Source organism: Bombina bombina, chromosome 1 (genome assembly GCF_027579735.1).
Source record: "Bombina bombina isolate aBomBom1 chromosome 1, aBomBom1.pri, whole genome shotgun sequence".
Classification (NCBI taxonomy): Eukaryota; Metazoa; Chordata; class Amphibia; order Anura; family Bombinatoridae; genus Bombina; species Bombina bombina.
Genome location: NC_069499.1, coordinates 101,169,289 through 101,186,571, shown reverse-complemented (window position 1 = coordinate 101,186,571; position 17,283 = coordinate 101,169,289). Strand labels below are relative to the sequence as shown.

Genomic DNA, 17,283 nt, shown 5'->3' with positions numbered 1-17,283 from the left:
GCCCCTCCCCCTCACACACAGCAGTGAGAGAGAAACGAAACTGTCATAATCAAAACAAGCAAACTGCCAAGTGGAAAAAATAATGCCCAAATATTTATTCACTCAGTACCTCAGAAATGCAAACGATTCTACATTCCAGCAAAAACGTTTAACATGAATTAAATACCTATTAAAAGGTTTAATGTACTTTTACAGAGTAATTCCGGTGAAATACCATCCCCAGAATACTGAAGTGTAGAGTATACATACATGTCATTATAACGGTATGGCAGGATTTTCTCATCAATTCCATTCAGAAAATAAAAACTGCTACATACCTCAATGCAGATTCAACTGCCCGCTGTCCCCTGATCTGAAGCTTTTACCTCCCTCAGATGGCCGAGAAACAGCAATATGATCTTAACTACTCCGGTTAAAATCATAAGAAAAACTCTGGTAGATTCTTCTTCAAACTCTGCCAGAGAAGTAATAACACGCTCCGGTGCTATTGTAAAATAACAAACTTTTGATTGAAGTTATAAAAACTAAGTATAATCACCATAGTCCTCTCACACCTCCTATCTAGTCTTTGGGTGCAAGAGAATGACTGGAGGTGACGTAGAGGGGAGGAGCTATATAGCAGCTCTGCTGGGTGAATCCTCTTGCACTTCCTGTAGGGGAGCAGATAATATCCCAGAAGTAATGATGACCCGTGGACTGATCACACATAACAGAAGAAACGAGCAAAGGGGATCGCGTCCGATGCAGCAGTAATAAGACCTAGAATTTCCATGCATAAGGCTACCGAAGGGAATGATTGTGACTGAAGGTTTCGACAAGCTGATATCAATTTTAGACGTCTCTTGTCTATCAAAGATAGAGTCATGGACACTGAATCTATCTGGAAACCCAAAAATGTTACCCTTGTCTGAGGAATCAATGAACTTTTTAGTAAATTGATCCTCCAACCATGATCTTGAAGAAACAACACAAGTCGATTCGTATGAGATTCTGCTAAATGTGAAGACTGAGCAAGTACCAAGATATCGTCCAAATAAGGAAATACCACAATACCCTGTTCTCTGATTACAGACAGAAGGGCACCGAGAACCTTTGTAAAAATTCTTGGAGCTGTTGCTAGGCCAAACGGCAGAGCCACAAACTGGTAATGCTTGTCTAGGAAAGAGAATCTCAGAAACTGATAGTGATCTGGATGAATCGGAATATGCAGATATGCATCCTGTAAATCTATTGTAGACATATAATGCCCTTGCTGAACAAAAGGCAGGATAGTCCTTACAGTTACCATTTTGAATGTTGGTATCCTTACATAACGATTCAAGATTTTTAGATCCAGAACTGGTCTGAAGGAATGCTCCTTATTTGGTACAATGAAGAGATTTGAATAAAACCCCAGCCCCTGTTCCAGAACTGGAACTGGCATAATTACTCCAGCCAACTCTAGATCTGAAACACATTTCAGAAATGCTTGAGCCTTCGCTGAATTTAATGGGACACGGGAAAGAAAAAATCTCTTTGCAGGAGGTCTTATCTTGAAACCAATTCTGTACCCTTCTGAAACAATGTTCTGAATCCAAAGATTGTGAACGGAATTAATCCAAATTTCTTTGAAAAAACGTAATCTGCCCCCTACCAGCTGAGCTGGAATGAGGGCCGCAACTTCATGTGGACTTAGGAGCTGGCTTTGATTTTCTAAAAGGCTTGGATTTATTCCAGACTGGAGATGGTTTCCAAACTGATACCGCTCCTGAGGATGAAGGATCAGGCTTTTGTTCCTTGTTGTGACGAAAGGAACGAAAACGATTATTAGACCTGAATTTACCTTTAGACTTTTTATCCTGTGGTAAAAAAGTTCCTTTCCCTCCAGTAACAGTTGAGATAATAGAATCCAACTGAGAACCAAATAATTTATTACCCTGGAAAGAAAGGGAAAGCAGAGTAGACTTAGAAGACATATCAGCATTCCAAGTTTTAAGCCATAAAGCTCTTCTAGCTAAAATAGCTAGAGACATATACCTGACATCAACTCTAATGATATCAAAGATGGCATCACAAATAAAATTATTAGCATGTTGAAGCAGAATAATAATGCTATGAGAATTATGATCTGTTACTTGTTGCGCTAAAGCTTCCAACCAAAAAGTTGAAGCTGCAGCAACATCCGCCAAAGATATAGCAGGTCTAAGAAGATTACCTGAACACAAATAAGCTTTTCTTAGAAAGGATTCAATTTTCCTATCTAAAGGATCCTTAAAGGAAGTACCATCTGCCGTAGGAATAGTAGTACGCTTAGCAAGAGTAGAGACAGCCCCATCAACCTTAGGGATTTTGTCCCAAAACTCTAATCTGTCAGATGGCACAGGATATAATTGCTTAAAACGTTTAGAAGGAGTAAATGAATTACCCAAATTATTCCATTCCCTGGAAATTACTTCAGAAATAGCACCAGGAACAGGAAAAACTTCTGGAATAACTACAGGAGATTTAAAAACCTTATCTAAACGTTTAGATTTAGTATCAAGAGGACCAGAATCCTCAATTTCTAATGCAATTAGGACTTCTTTAAGTAAAGAACGAATAAATTCCATTTTAAATAAATATAAAGATTTATCAGCATCAACCTCTGAGACAGAATCCTCTGAACCAGAAGAACCATTATCAGAATCAGAATGATGATGTTCATTTAAAAATTCATCTGAAAAATGAGAAGTTTTAAAAGACTTTTTATGTTTACTAGAAGGAGGAATAACAGACATAGCCTTCTTAATGGATTTAGAAACAAAATCTCTTATGTTATCAGGAACACTGAGTATTAGATGTTGACGGAACAGCAACAGGTAATGGAACTTTACTAAAGGAAATATTATCTGCATTAACAAGTTTGTAATGACATTCAATACAAACAACAGCTGGAGGAACAGCTACCAAAAGTTTACAGCAGATACACTTAGCTTTGGTAGCTCCAGCACCAGGCAGCGATTTTCCAGAAGTATCTTCTGACTCAGTTGCAACGTGGGACATCTTGCAATATGTAATAGAAAAAACAACATATAAAGCAAAATTGATCAAATTCCTTAAATGACAGTTTCAGGAATGGGAAAAAATGCCAGTGAACAAGCTTCTAGCAACCAGAAGCAATAAATAAAGAGACTTAAATAATGTGGAGACAAAAGTGACGCCCATATTTTTTTAGCGCCAGATAAGACGCCCACATTATTTGGCGCCTAAATGCTTTTGGCGCCAAAAATGACGCCACATCCGGAACGCCGACACTTTTGGCGCAAAAGAACGTCAAAAATGACGCAACTTCCGGCGACACGTATGACGCCGGAAACAGAAAAAAAAATTTGCGCCAAAAAAGTCCGCGCCAAGAATGACACAATAAAATGAAGCATTTTCAGCCCCCGCGAGCCTAACAGCCCACAGGGAAAAAGTCAAATTTTAAGGTAAGAAAAAAAATGATTGATTCAAATGCATTATCCCAAATATGAAACTGACTGTCTGAAATAAGGAATGTTGAACATCCCGAGTCAAGGCAAATAAATGTTTGAATACATATATTTAGAACTTTATAAAAAAGTGCCCAACCATAGCTTAGAGTGTCACAGAAAATAAGACTTACTTACCCCAGGACACTCATCTATCTACATGATGTAGAAAGCCAAACCAGTACTGAAACGAGAATCAGCAGAGGTAATGGTATATATATATATATAAGAGTATATCGTCGATCTGAAAAGGGAGGTAAGAGATGAATCTCTACGACCGATAACAGAGAACCTATGAAATAGACCCCGGAGAAGGAGATCATTGAATTCAAATAGGCAATACTCTCCTCACATCCCTCTGACATTCACTGCACGCTGAGAGGAAAACCGGGCTCCAACCTGCTGCGGAGCGCATATCAACGTAGAATCTAGCACAAACTTACTTCACCACCTCCATAGGAGGCAAAGTTTGTAAAACTGATTTGTGGGTGTGGTGAGGGGTATATTTGTAGGCATTTTGAGGTTTGGGAAACTTTGCCCCTCCTGGTAGGAATGTATATCCCATACGTCACTAGCTCATGGACTCTTGCTAATTACATGAAAGAAAACATACCTTGGTAGGTTCCGGAGCTGCTGATTGGTGGCTGCACATAGAGGCTTCATTGTATTGGCTTAAAGTGATGGTAAATTCGTAACTATTGTTAAACATATTGTAGAAGCTCTTACCTTAACTAGCACATCGATATGTATGTATGTATGTATGTATGTATGTATGTATGTATGTATGTATGTATGTATGTATGTATGTATATATATATATATATATATATATATATATATATACATATATATATATATATATACACACATACAGATCTTTTCACTTAGTAACTTCGATTTTATTTCCGTAACAGTACACTAATAATCAGCCTCTCTAAATTTTTCACAGGGGCAGCTTTGATTGACATAAGTTTTAGCCAATCATCAGCTCACCATGCGCCCCATGTGAAATAGGACCTGCACACTCCCGTGCTCTGAACTAATTGCTATGGAATGCGCATGCGCAATTCTTATGCTACTTGCGCATTTGTAAATGAGAATCCTCAGCTCCGGTTTACATACAGATAGCATCCGATGTAAGTAAACAGTAAATCATTCCTTTCGTACTGATTCACTGTTTACTTTCATTTCTGACAGCAGCAAGTATTTTTCTCTTCGTTGACCCATTACACAAACGAGCAAAATTGTTAATACAATTATTGTAAGTATTTAAAAAAAAAAAAATTACATCAACAAAATGACAAACCTTTATTTTCAAATTCTAAGTATTATAATAATAATATTATATTACATATATTATATTTACAAATGCGCAAGTAGCGTAAGAATTGCGCATTCCATAGCAATTAGTTCAGAGCACAGGAGCGTGCAGATCCTATTTCACATGGGGCACATGGTGAGCTGATGATTGGCTAAAACTTATGTGAATCAAAGCTGCCCGTGAAAAATTTAGAGAGAGGCTGATTATTACAGTGTACCGTTACTGAAATAAAATCAAAGTTACTAAGTGAAAAGATGTTTTTTTTTATATAAGCATATCGATGTGCTAGTTAAGGTAAGAGCTTCTACAATATGTTTAACAATAGATACAAATTTACCATCACTTTAATGTCCTTTTAACTCCACATCACCACATATCTCAAGCTCAATGGTAGAATTGAAAGCTCATTATAAACAACTGTGTATAGACATTGGTTTGTGTTCCATGCGTTTAACCTTTAGGCCTCCACAAATTTAGCCACAATATCCGTACACATAAACCAGCTTATTATAACAAATAACTTGATAAATTAAATTCAGGATTTTTCTCTTACCAAAATCACTTCTAGTGCTGGCAGGATACCCATGTTAGACAAAGTCTTAAAGAAAGCATCTCGATTCTGAGGTTGTAATGTCTGAGAAAATGCACAGAACTCCTTTAAAAAATTTACCTGAAATGTAAAAGAGTAAACAAATATCAGTTAGTTCTGCAGTTTATGTATAAATCATATGGATTTTAAGACTGTAAAACAATAGATTTTGAGTCCAAAAGTGCTACCTAGGAATTAATGCTCGTGTCTATAGTGTGTAGAGAAAGAGAAGTATGGTATCAAAGGGCAAATACTAGCAACCCTGCAACTGTGCGTTTAACCCCTACAGGGCGGCTAGTGTTACAAATTGAATGCTGTAACGTATCAGAGCATGTTATTTTTCCACTGCTACACCCCTTTAGATCAATACCAGAATTTTGCAATAAGTATACCTATTTTTGTGCATCAAGCACAATTTCAACATATTTTGAACAACAAATTATCTACTCATTCAATACTTTGACAATTGTTTGATCTTAAAAGGGACACTAAACCCAAATATTTTCTTTCATGATTCAGATAGATCATGCAATTTTAAGCAACTTTCTAATTTACTCCTATTATCAATTTCTTCGTTCTCTTGCCATCTTTATTTAAAAAGCAGGAATGTGATGCATAGGAGCCGGCCCATTTTTGGTTGAGAACCTGGGTTATGCTGGCTTATTGGTGGGTAAATGTAAGCCTCCAATAAGCAAGCACAATCCATGGTGCTGAACCTAAAATGGGCTGGCTGATAAGATTTACATTTGTGCTTTTAAAATAAATATAGCAAGAGAACAAAGACAAATTGATAATAGGAGTAAATTAGAGCATGCCATTTTAAGCAACTTTCTATCAGAATCATGAAAGAAAAAAAATAAAATTTATGCTTACCTGATAAATTTATTTCTCTTGTGGTGCATCCAGTCCACGGATCATCCATTACTTGTGGGATATTCTCCTTCCCAACAGGAAGCTGCAAGAGGATCACCCACAGCAGAGCTGTCTATATAGCTCCTCCTCTAACTGCCAATCCCAGTCATTCGACCGAAGACAAGCAAGAGAAAGGAGAAACCATAGGGTGCAGTGGTGACTGTAGTTTAAAAATAAAACACACCTGCCTTAAAATGACAGGGCAGGCCATGGACTGGATACACCACAAGAGAAATAAATTTATCAGGTAAGAATAAATTTTGTTTTCTCTTGTAAGGTGTATCCAGTCCACGGATCATCCATTACTTGTGGGATACCAATACCAAAGCTATAGGACACGGATGAAGGGAGGGACAAGGCAGGTGCTTAAACGGAAGGCACCACTGCCTGCAAGACCTTTCTCCCAAAAATAGCCTCCGAAGAAGCAAAAGTATCGAATTTATAGAATTTTTAAAAAGTATGAAGCGAAGACCAAGTCGCCGCCTTACAAATCTGTTCAACAGAAGTCTCATTTTTAAAAGCCCATGTGGAAGCTACCGCTCTAGTAGAATGAGCTGTAATCCTTTCAGGAGGCTGCTGGCCAGCAGTCTCATAAGCTAAGCGTATTCAGGTTTGGTACGTAACACTACCTTATCTGTATAAAAAATGAGATAAGGGGAATCACATTGTAAAGCAGATAACTCCGAAACTCTTCGAGCCGAGGAGATAGCTACTAAAAACAGAACTTTCCAAGATAAGAGCTTAATATCTATGGAATGCAAAGGTTCAAACAGAACCCCTTGAAGAACCTTAAGAACTAAATTTAAACTCCAAGGCGGAGCAACAGGTTTAAACACAGGCTTGATTCTGACTAAAGCCTGACAAAACGCCTGCACGTCTGGAACCTCAGCCAGACGTTTGTGCAAAAGAATAGACAGAGCAGAAATCTGTCCCTTTAAGGAACTCGCTAACAATTCTCCAATCCATCTTGGAGAAAAGATAATATCCTAGGAATCCTGACCTTACTCCATGAGTAACCCTTGGATTCACACCAATGAAGATATTTACACCATATCTTATAATAGATTTTCCTGGTGATAGGCTTTCGCGCCTGTATTAAGGTATCAATGACCGACTCTGAGAAACCACGCTTTGATAAAATCAAGCGTTCAATGTCCAAGCAGTCAGCCGCAGAGAAATTAGATTTGGATGGTTGAAAGGACCCTGAAGCAGAAGGTCCTGTCTCAGAGGCAGAGTCCATGGTGGAAAGGATGACATGTCCACCAGATCTGCATACCAAGTCCTGCGTGGCCACGCAAGTGCTATCAAAATCACCGATGCCCTCTACTGCTTGACCTTGGCAATCAGACGAGGGAGCAGAGGAAACGATGGAAACACATAAGCCAGGTTGAAGGACCAAGGCGCTGCTAGAGCATCTATCAGCGCTGCCTTGGGATCCCTGGACCTGGATCCATAACAAGGAAGCTTGGCGTTCTGGCGAGACGCCATGAGATCCAGTTCTGGTTTGCCCCAAAGTTGAATCAACTGTGCAAACACCTCCGGATGGAGCTCCCACTCCCCCGGATGAAAAGTCTGTCGACTTAGAAAATCTGCCTCCCAGTTCTCTACTCCTGGGATATGGATAGCTGATAGGTGGCAAGAGCGAATCTCTGCCCATCGAATTATCTTTGAAACCTCCAACATCGCTAGGGAACTCCTTGTTCCCCCTTGATGGTTGATGTAAGCTACAGTCGTGATGTTGTCCGACTGAAATCTGATGAACCTCACTGCCGCTAGCTGAGGTCAAGCCTGAGGAGAATTGAATATCGCTCTTAGTTCCAGAATGTTTATCGGAAGGAGAGCCTCCTCCTGAGTCCACGATCCCTGAGCCTTCAGAGAGTTCCAGACTGCCCCCCAGCCCAGAAGGCTGGCATCTGTTGTTACTATTGTCCAACCTTTGGACAGATGGACCCGAGATAGCCACCAGAGAAGAGAATCCCTGTTCTCTTGATCCAGATTTAGTAGAGGGGACAAATCTGTGTAATCCCCATTCCACTGACTGAGCATGCAGAGTTGCAGCGGTCTGAGATGTAGGCGGGCAAACGGAACTATGTCCATTGCCGCTACCATTAAGCCGATTACTTCCATACACTGAGCCACCGAAGGGCGAGAAGTAGAATAAAGAACACGGCAGGAATTTAGAAGTTTTGACAACCTGGCCTCTGTCAGGTAAATCCTCATTTCTACAGAATCTTGTGAGAGGGGATAGAGAACTCTTCTTTTCGTTCACTTTCCACCCATGAGACCTCATGAATGCCAGAACAATGTCCGTATGGGACTTGACAATTTGGAAATTCGACGCCTCTATCAGAATGTCGTCTAAGTAAGGGGCTACTGCTATGCCCCGCGACCTTAGGACCGCCAGAAGTGACCCCAGAACCTTCGTAAAGATTCTTGGTGCCGTAGCTAACCCAAAGGGAAGAGCCACAAACTGGTAATGCCTGTCTAGGAAGGCGAAACCTGAGAAACCGATGATGATCTTTGTGTATCGGAATGTGAAGATAAGCATCCTTTAAGTCCATGGTAGTCATGTATTGACCCTCCTGGATCATAGGTAGGATGGTTCGAATAGTCTCCATCTTGAAAGATGGGACCCTGAGAATTTTTTTTAGGATCTTGAGATCTAAGATTGGTCTGAAGGTTCCCTCTTTCTTGGGAACCACAAATAGATTTGAATAGAAGCCTTGCCCCTGTTCCTCCTTTGGAACTGGGTGGATCACTCCCATAACTAGGTCTTGAACACAATGTAAGAATGCCTCTCTCTTCATCTGGTCTGCAGATAATTGTGAAAGGTGAAATCTTCCTTTTGGGGAAGAAGCTTTGAAGTCCAGAAGATATCCCTGGGACACAATTTCCAACGCCCAGGGATCCTGGACATCTCTTGCCCAAGCCTGGGCGAAGAGAGAAAGTCTGCCCCCTACTAGATCCGCTACCGGATCGGGGGCCGATCTTTCATGCTGTCTTAGAGGCAGCAGCAGGCTTCTTGGCCTGTTTACCTTTGTTCCAAGCCTGGTTAGGTCTCCAGACCGGCTTGGACTGGGCAAAATTTCCCTCTAGTTTTGCATTAGAGGAAGTTGATGCCGCACTCGTCTAAGTTTCGAAAGGCACGAAAATTAGTTTGTTTGCTCCTTAATTTGTTAGACCAATCCTGAGGAAGGGCATGACCTTTTCCTCCAGTAATATCAGAAATGATCTCCTTCAGTCCAGGCCCGAATAGGGTCTGCCCCTTGAAGGGAATGTTGAGAAGCTTAGACTTAAGTAACGTCAGCTGACTAGGATTTAAGCCATAGCGCCCTATGCGCCTGAATAGCAAAACCTGAGTTCTTAGCCGTTAGTTTAGTTAAATGAACAACGGCGTCAGAAACAAATGAATTGGCTAGCTTAAGCGCTTTAAGCTTGTCAAGTATATCATCCAATGGGGTTTCAACCTGTAAGGCCTCTTCCAGAGACTCAAACCAGAAGGCCGCAGCAGCAGTGACCGGGGCAATGCATGCAAGAGGCTGGAGAATAAAACCCTGTTGAATAAACATTTTCTTAAGGTAACCCTCTAACTTTTTATCCATTGGATCTAGGAAAGCACAACTGTCCTCGACGTGGATAGTTGTACGCTTAGCTAGGGTAGAAACTGCTCCCTCCCCCTTAGGGACTGTTTGCCATAAGTCCTGTGTAGTGGCATCTATTGGAAACATTTTCTTAAAAATAGGAGGGGGAGAGAACGGTACACCTGGTCTATCCCATTCCTTAGTAATAATTTCTGAAAACCTCTGTGTAAACAGGTACTGCATAGTATTTATCCAATTTACACAATTTCTCTGGCACTATAATGGTGTCACAGTCATCCAGAGTAGCTAAAACCTCCCTGAGCAACACGCGGAGGTGTACAACCTGATTCCGATATGTCAACATTTAAATTTAAGCTTGAAGCATCTTCCCCGAGTCAGAAAAATCACCCACAGATAGAAGCTCTCCTGCCTCAGCTTCTGCATATTGTGAGTGGATATCAGACATAGCTACTAAAGCATCAGAGTGCTCTGTATTTCTTCTAGCCCCAGAGCTGTTTCGCTTTCCTTGTAACCCTGGTAGTTTGGACAATACCGCTGTAAGGATATGATCCATAACTGCCGCCATGTCTTGTAAAGTAAACGCCATGGGCGCGCTAGATGTACTTGGCGCCTCTCGAGCGGGTATCCCTTGAGCGGGAGTCAAAGGTTCTGACACGTGGGGCGAGTTAGTCGGCATAACTTCCCCCTTGTCAGTTTCCTCTGGTGATAAATCTTTTAAAGACAGAATAATATAATTTATGTAAGAACTTACCTGATAAATTCATTTCTTTCTTATTAGCAAGAGTCCATGAGCTAGTGACGTATGGGATATACATTCCTACCAGGAGGGGCAAAGTTTCCCAAACCTCAAAATGCCTACAAATACACCCCTCACCACACCCACAAATCAGTTTAACGAATAGCCAAGAAGTGGGGTGATAAGACAAAAGTGCGAAAGCATAAAAAATAAGGAATTGGAATAATTGTGCTTTATACAAAAAATCATAACCACCACAAAAAGGGTGGGCCTTATGGACTAATATGAAAGAAATGAATTTATCAGGTAAGTTCTTACATAAATTATGTTTTCTTTCATGTAATTAGCAAGAGTCCATGAGCTAGTGACGTATGGGATAATGACTACCCAAGATGTGGATCTTCCACGCAAGAGTCACTAGAGAGGGAGGGATAAAATAAAGACAGCCAATTCCGCTGAAAATAATCCACATCCAAAATAAAGTTTAAATCTTATAATGAAAAAAACTGAAATTATAAGCAGAAGAATCAAACTGAAACAGATGCCTGAAGTACTTTTCTACCAAAAACTGCTTCAGAAGAAGAAAACACATCAAAATGGTAGAATTTAGTAAAAGTATGAAAAGAAGACCAAGTTGCTGCTTTGCAAATCTGATCAACCGAAGCTTCATTCCTAAACGCCCAGGAACTAGAAACTGACCTAGTAGAATGAGCTGTAATCCTTTGAGGCAGAGTTTTACCCGACTCGACATAAGCATGATGAATTAAAGATTTCAACCAAGATGCCAAAGAAATGGCAGAGGCCTTCTGACCTTTCCTAGAACCGGAAAAGATAACAAAATAGACAAGAAGTCTTTCGGAAATTCTTAGTAGCTTCAACATAATATTTCAAAGCTCTAACAACATCCAAAGAATGCAATGATCTCTCCTTAGAATTCTTAGGATTAGGACACAATGAAGGAACCACAATTTCTCTACTAATGTTGTTAGAATTCACAACCTTAGGTAAAAATTTAAAAGAAGTTCGCAACACCGCCTTATCCTGATGAAAAATCAGAAAAGGAGACTCACAAGAAAGAGCAGATAATTCAGAAACTCTTCTAGCAGAAGAGATGGCCAAAAGAAACAAAACTTTCCAAGAAAGTAATTTGATGTCCAATGAATGCATAGGTTCAAACGGAGGAGCTTGAAGAGCCCCCAGAACCAAATTCAAACTCCAAGGAGGAGAAATTGACTTAATAACAGGTTTTATACGAACCAAAGCTTGTACAAAACAATGAATATCAGGAAGATTAGCAATCTTTCTGTGAAAAAGAACAGAAAGAGCAGAGATTTGTCCTTTCAAGGAACTTGCAGACAAACCTTTATCCAAACCATCCTGAAGAAACTGTAAAGTTCTCGGAATTCTAAAAGAATGCCAGGAAAAATGATGAGAAAGACACCAAGAAATGTAAGTCTTCCAGACTCTATAATATATCTTTCTAGATACAGACTTACGAGCCTGTAACATAGTATTAATCACAGAGTCAGAGAAACCTCTTTGACTAAGAATCAAGCGTTCAATCTCCATACCTTTAAATTTAAGGATTTGAGATCCTGATGGAAAAAAGGACCTTGCGACAGAAGGTCTGGTCTTAACGGAAGAGTCCACGGTTGGCAAGAGGCCATCCGGACAAGATCCGCATACCAAAACCTGTGAGGCCATGCTGGAGCCACCAGCAGAACATACGAGCATTCCTTCAGAATCTTGGAGATTACTCTTGGAAGAAGAACTAGAGGCGGAAAGATATAGGCAGGATGATACTTCCAAGGAAGTGACAATGCATCCACTGCTTCCGCCTGAGGATCCCTGGATCTGGACAGATACCTGGGAAGTTTCTTGTTTAGATGAGAAGCCATCAGATCTATTTCTGGAAGTCCCCACATTTGAACAATCTGAAGAAATACCTCTGGGTGAAGAGACCCGGATGTAACGTTTGGCGACTGAGATAATCCGCTTCCCAATTGTCTATACCTGGGATATGAACCGCAGAAACTAGACAGGAGCTGGATTCCGCCCATACCAGTATTCGAGATACTTCTTTCATAGACAGAGGACTGTGAGTCCCTCCTTGATGATTGATATATGCCACAGTTGTGACATTGTCTGTCTGAAAACAAATGAACGATTCTCTCTTTGGAAGAGGCCATGACTGAAGAGCTCTGAAAATTGCACGGAGTTCCAAAATATTGATTGGTAATCTCACCTCCTGAGATTCCCAAACCCCTTGTGCTGTCAGAGACCCCCACACAGCTCCCCAACCTGTCAGACTTGCATCTGTTGAAATTACAGTCCAGGTCGGAAGAACAAAAGAAGCCCCTGAACTAAACGATGGTGATCTGTCCACCACGTCAGAGAGTGTCGTACAATCGGTTTTAAAGATATTAATTGAGATATCTTTGTGTAATCCCTGCACCACTGGTTCAGCATACAGAGCTGAAGAGGTCGCATGTGAAAACGAGCAAAGGGGATTGCGTCCGATGCAGCAGTCATAAGACCTAGAATTTCCATGCATAAGGCTACCGAAGGGAATGATTGAGACTGAAGGTTTCGACAAGCTGAGATCAATTTTAGACTTCTCTTGTCTGTCAGAGACAGAGTCATGGACACTGAATCTATCTGGAAACCTAAAAAGGTTACCCTTGTCTGAGGAATCAATGAACTTTTCGGTAAATTGATCCTCCAACCATGATCTTGAAGAAACACCACAAGTCGATTCGTATGAGATTCTGCTAAATGAGAAGACTGAGCAAGTACCAAGATATCGTCCAAATAAGGAAATACCACAATACCCTGTTCTCTGATTACAGACAGAAGGGCACCGAGAATCTTTGTAAAATTTCTTGGAGCTGTTGCTAGGCCAAAACGGCAGAGCCACAAACTGGTAATGCTTGTCTAGGAAAGAGAATCTCAGAAACTGATAGTGATCTGGATGAATCGGAATATGCAGATATGCATCCTGTAAATCTATTGTGGACATATAACGCCCTTGCTGAACAAAAGGCAGGATAGTCCTTATAGTTACCATTTTGAATGTTGGTATCCTTACATAACGATTCAATATTTTTAGATCCAGAACTGGTCTGAAGGAATTCTCCTTCTTTGGTACAATGAAGAGATTTGAATAAAACCCCAGCCCCTGTTCCAGAACTGGAACTGGCATAATTACTCCAGCCAACTCTAGATCTGAAACACATTTCAGAAATGCTTGAGCCTTCGCTGGATTTACTGAGACACGGGAAAGAAAAAATCTCTTTGCAGGAGGCCTTATCTTGAAGCCAATTCTGTACCCTTCTGAAACAATGTTCTGAATCCAAAGATTGTGAATTGAATTGATCCAAATTTCTTTGAAAAATCGTAATCTGCCCCCTACCAGCTGGGCTGGAATGAGGGCCGCACCTTCATATGGACTTAGGAGCTGGCTTTGGTTTTCTAAAAGGCTTGGATTTATTCCAGACTGGAGATGGTTTCCAAACAGATACCGCTCCTGTGGGTGAAGGATCAGGCTTTTGTGACGAAAGGAACGAAAACGATTATTAGACCTAAATTTACCTTTAGATTTTTTATCCTGTGGTAAAAAAGTTCCTTTCCCTCCAGTAACAGTTGAGATAATAGAATCCAACTGAGAACCAAATAATTTATTACCCTGGAAAGAAAGGGAAAGCAAAGTTGACTTAGAAGACATATCAGCATTCCAAGTTTAAGCCATAAAGCTCTTCTAGCTAAAATAGCTAGAGACATATACCTGACATCAACTCTAATGATATCAAAGATGGCATCACAAATAAAGTTATTAGCATGTTGAAGAAGATTAACAATGCTATGAGAATTATGATCTGTTACTTGTTGCGCTAAAGCTTCTAACCAAAAGGTTGAAGCTGCAGCAACATCCGCTAAAGATATAGCAGGTCTAAGAAGATTACCTGAACATAAGTAAGCTTTTCTTAGAAAGGATTCAATCTTCCTATCTAAAGGATCCTTAAAAGGAAGTACTATCTGCCGTAGGAATAGTAGTACGTTTAGCAAGAGTAGAGACAGCCCCATCAACCTTAGGGATTTTGTCCCAAAACTCTAATCTGTCAGATGGCACAGGATATAATTGCTTAAAACGTTTAGAAGGAGTAAATGAATTACCCAAATTATTCCATTCCCTGGAGATTACTTCAGAAATAGCATCAGGGACAGGAAAAACTTCTGGAATAACTACAGGAGATTTAAAAACCTTATTTAAACGTTTAGATTTAGTATCAAGAGGACCAGAATCCTATATTTCTAATGCAATTAAGACGTCTTTAAGTAAAGAACGAATAAATTCCATTTTGAATAAATATGAAGATTTATCAGCATCAACCTCTGAAACAGAATCCTCTGAACCAGAGGAATCATTATCAGAATGATGATGTTCATTTAAAAATTCATCTGAAAAATGAGAAATTTTAAAAGACCTTTTACGTTTACTAGAAGGAGGAATAACAGACAAATGGATTTAGAAACAAAATCTCTTATGTTAACAGGAACACTGAGTATTAGATGTTGATGGAACAGCAACAGATAATGTAACATTACTAAAGGAAATATTATCTGCATTAACAAGTTTGTCATGACATTCATTACAAACAACAGCTGGAGGAACAGATACCACAAGTTTACAGCAGATACACTTAACTTTGGTAGATTCAGCACCAGGCAGCGATTTTCCAGAAGTATCTTCTGACTCAGGGTCAATCTGGGACATCTTGCAATATGTAATAGAAAAAACAACATATAAAGCAAAATTGATCAAATTCCTTAAATGACAGTTTCAGGAATGGGAAAAAATGCCAGTGAACAAGCTTCTAGCAAACAGAAGCAATAAATAATGAGACTTAAATAATGTGGAGACAATAGTGACGCCCATATTTTTTAGCGCCAAAAAAAAGACGCCCACATTATTTTGGCGCCTAAATGCTTTTGGCGCCAAAAATGACGCCACATCCGGAACGCCGACACCTTTGGCGCAAAAAAAACGTCAAAAATGACGCAACTTCCGGCGACACGTATGACGCCGGAAACAGAAAAAAAAATTTGCGCCAAAAAAGTCCGCGCCAAGAATGACGCAATAAAATGAAGCATTTTCAGCCCCCGCGAGCCTAACAGCCCACAGGGAAAAAAAGTCAAATTTTAAGGTAAGAAAAAAATTGATTTATTCATATGCATTATCCCAAATATGAAACTGACTGATTGAAATAAGGAACGTTGAACATCCTGAGTCAAGGCAAATAAATGTTTGAACACATATTTAGAACTTTATATAAAAGTGCCCAACCATAGCTTAGAGTGTCACAGAAAATAAGACTTACTTACCCCAGGACACTCATCTACATGTAGTAGAAAGCCAAACCAGTACTGAAACGAGAATCAGTAGAGGTAATGGTATATATAAGAGTATATCGTCGATCTGAAAAGGGAGGTAAGAGATGAATCTCTACGACCGATAACAGAGAACCTATGAAATAGACCCCGTAGAAGGAGATCATTGAATTCAAATAGGCAATACTCTCCTCACATCCCTCTGACATTCACTGCACGCTGAGAGGAAAACCGGGCTCCAACCTGCTGCGGAGCGCATATCAACGTAGAATCTAGCACAAACTTACTTCACCACCTCCATAGGAGGCAAAGTTTGTAAAACTGATTTGTGGGTGTGGTGAGGGGTGTATTTGTAGGCATTTTGAGGTTTGGGAAACTTTGCCCCTCCTGGTAGGAATGTATATCCCATATGTCACTAGCTCATGGACTCTTGCTAATTACATGAAAGAAATTATCTTTATAACTTAAAGTAAAATCAGTACATTTGGTACACATTCTAAGAGGGGGTTCCACAATGGCTTCTAAACATAATGAACAAGGCGTTTCCTCTATGTCAGACATGTTTAAACAGACTAGCAATGAGACCAGCAAGCTTGGAAAACACTGATAAATGTAAACAAGCAAAAAATAAAAACGGTACTGTGCCTTTAAGAGAAACAAAAAAATGTCAGAAATTGAAAAACAAGTGATAAAAAGCAGTAAATCTTACAAAATTTTTACAGTGTGTATAATAGGCTAACAGAGCATTGCACCCACTTGCAAATGGATGATTAACCCCTTAGTTTCAAAACCGGATCAAAAAAACGATAAACGTTTTTCAACAGTCACAACAACAGCCCTACCTGCCTATACAACGACTTTGGAAGGCACAAAAACCCTTTAGAGAGGTCCTAAGTGTTCAGGGGACTCCTTCAGGGAAACTGGATGTCTCAAGCTGCAAAATCTAATGCGCATTTAGGCGCGAAAATAGGCCCCTCCCAACCTGTATTCACAGTGAGAGGGCCTAACAAAACTATCCCTAGGCAAAACCTAGCCAGCCATGTGGAAAAAACTGGGCCCCAATAAAGTTTTATCACCAATATGTATAAAAAAACCCATTTAAAACACTTCCAGCAGGAGGGCGGAGCCAGCAGCAGCGATGGAAGCTGTGTAATTTCTGAGCTCCGTGACCCGGTTCCATAGATAGGCTCAAAATTACACACAAAGCCCTAATTTCCGCAAAACAACATGTTCTCATGAAAGCCTTA

General features: G+C 40.0%; 1 protein-coding gene across 2 annotated transcripts in view; it reads right to left on the bottom strand.

The window, feature by feature from the left end:
• The window catches only part of PPP4R3A (protein phosphatase 4 regulatory subunit 3A), a 168,260-nt gene that overhangs the window by 110,459 nt on the left and 40,518 nt on the right, over window positions 1-17,283 (bottom strand). For both annotated transcript variants that reach the window (XM_053697553.1, XM_053697554.1), the window contains exon 6: window positions 5,363-5,479. In XM_053697553.1, the coding sequence (XP_053553528.1) occupies window positions 5,363-5,479 (117 nt within the window). The remainder of the gene's footprint in view (window positions 1-5,362; window positions 5,480-17,283) is intronic.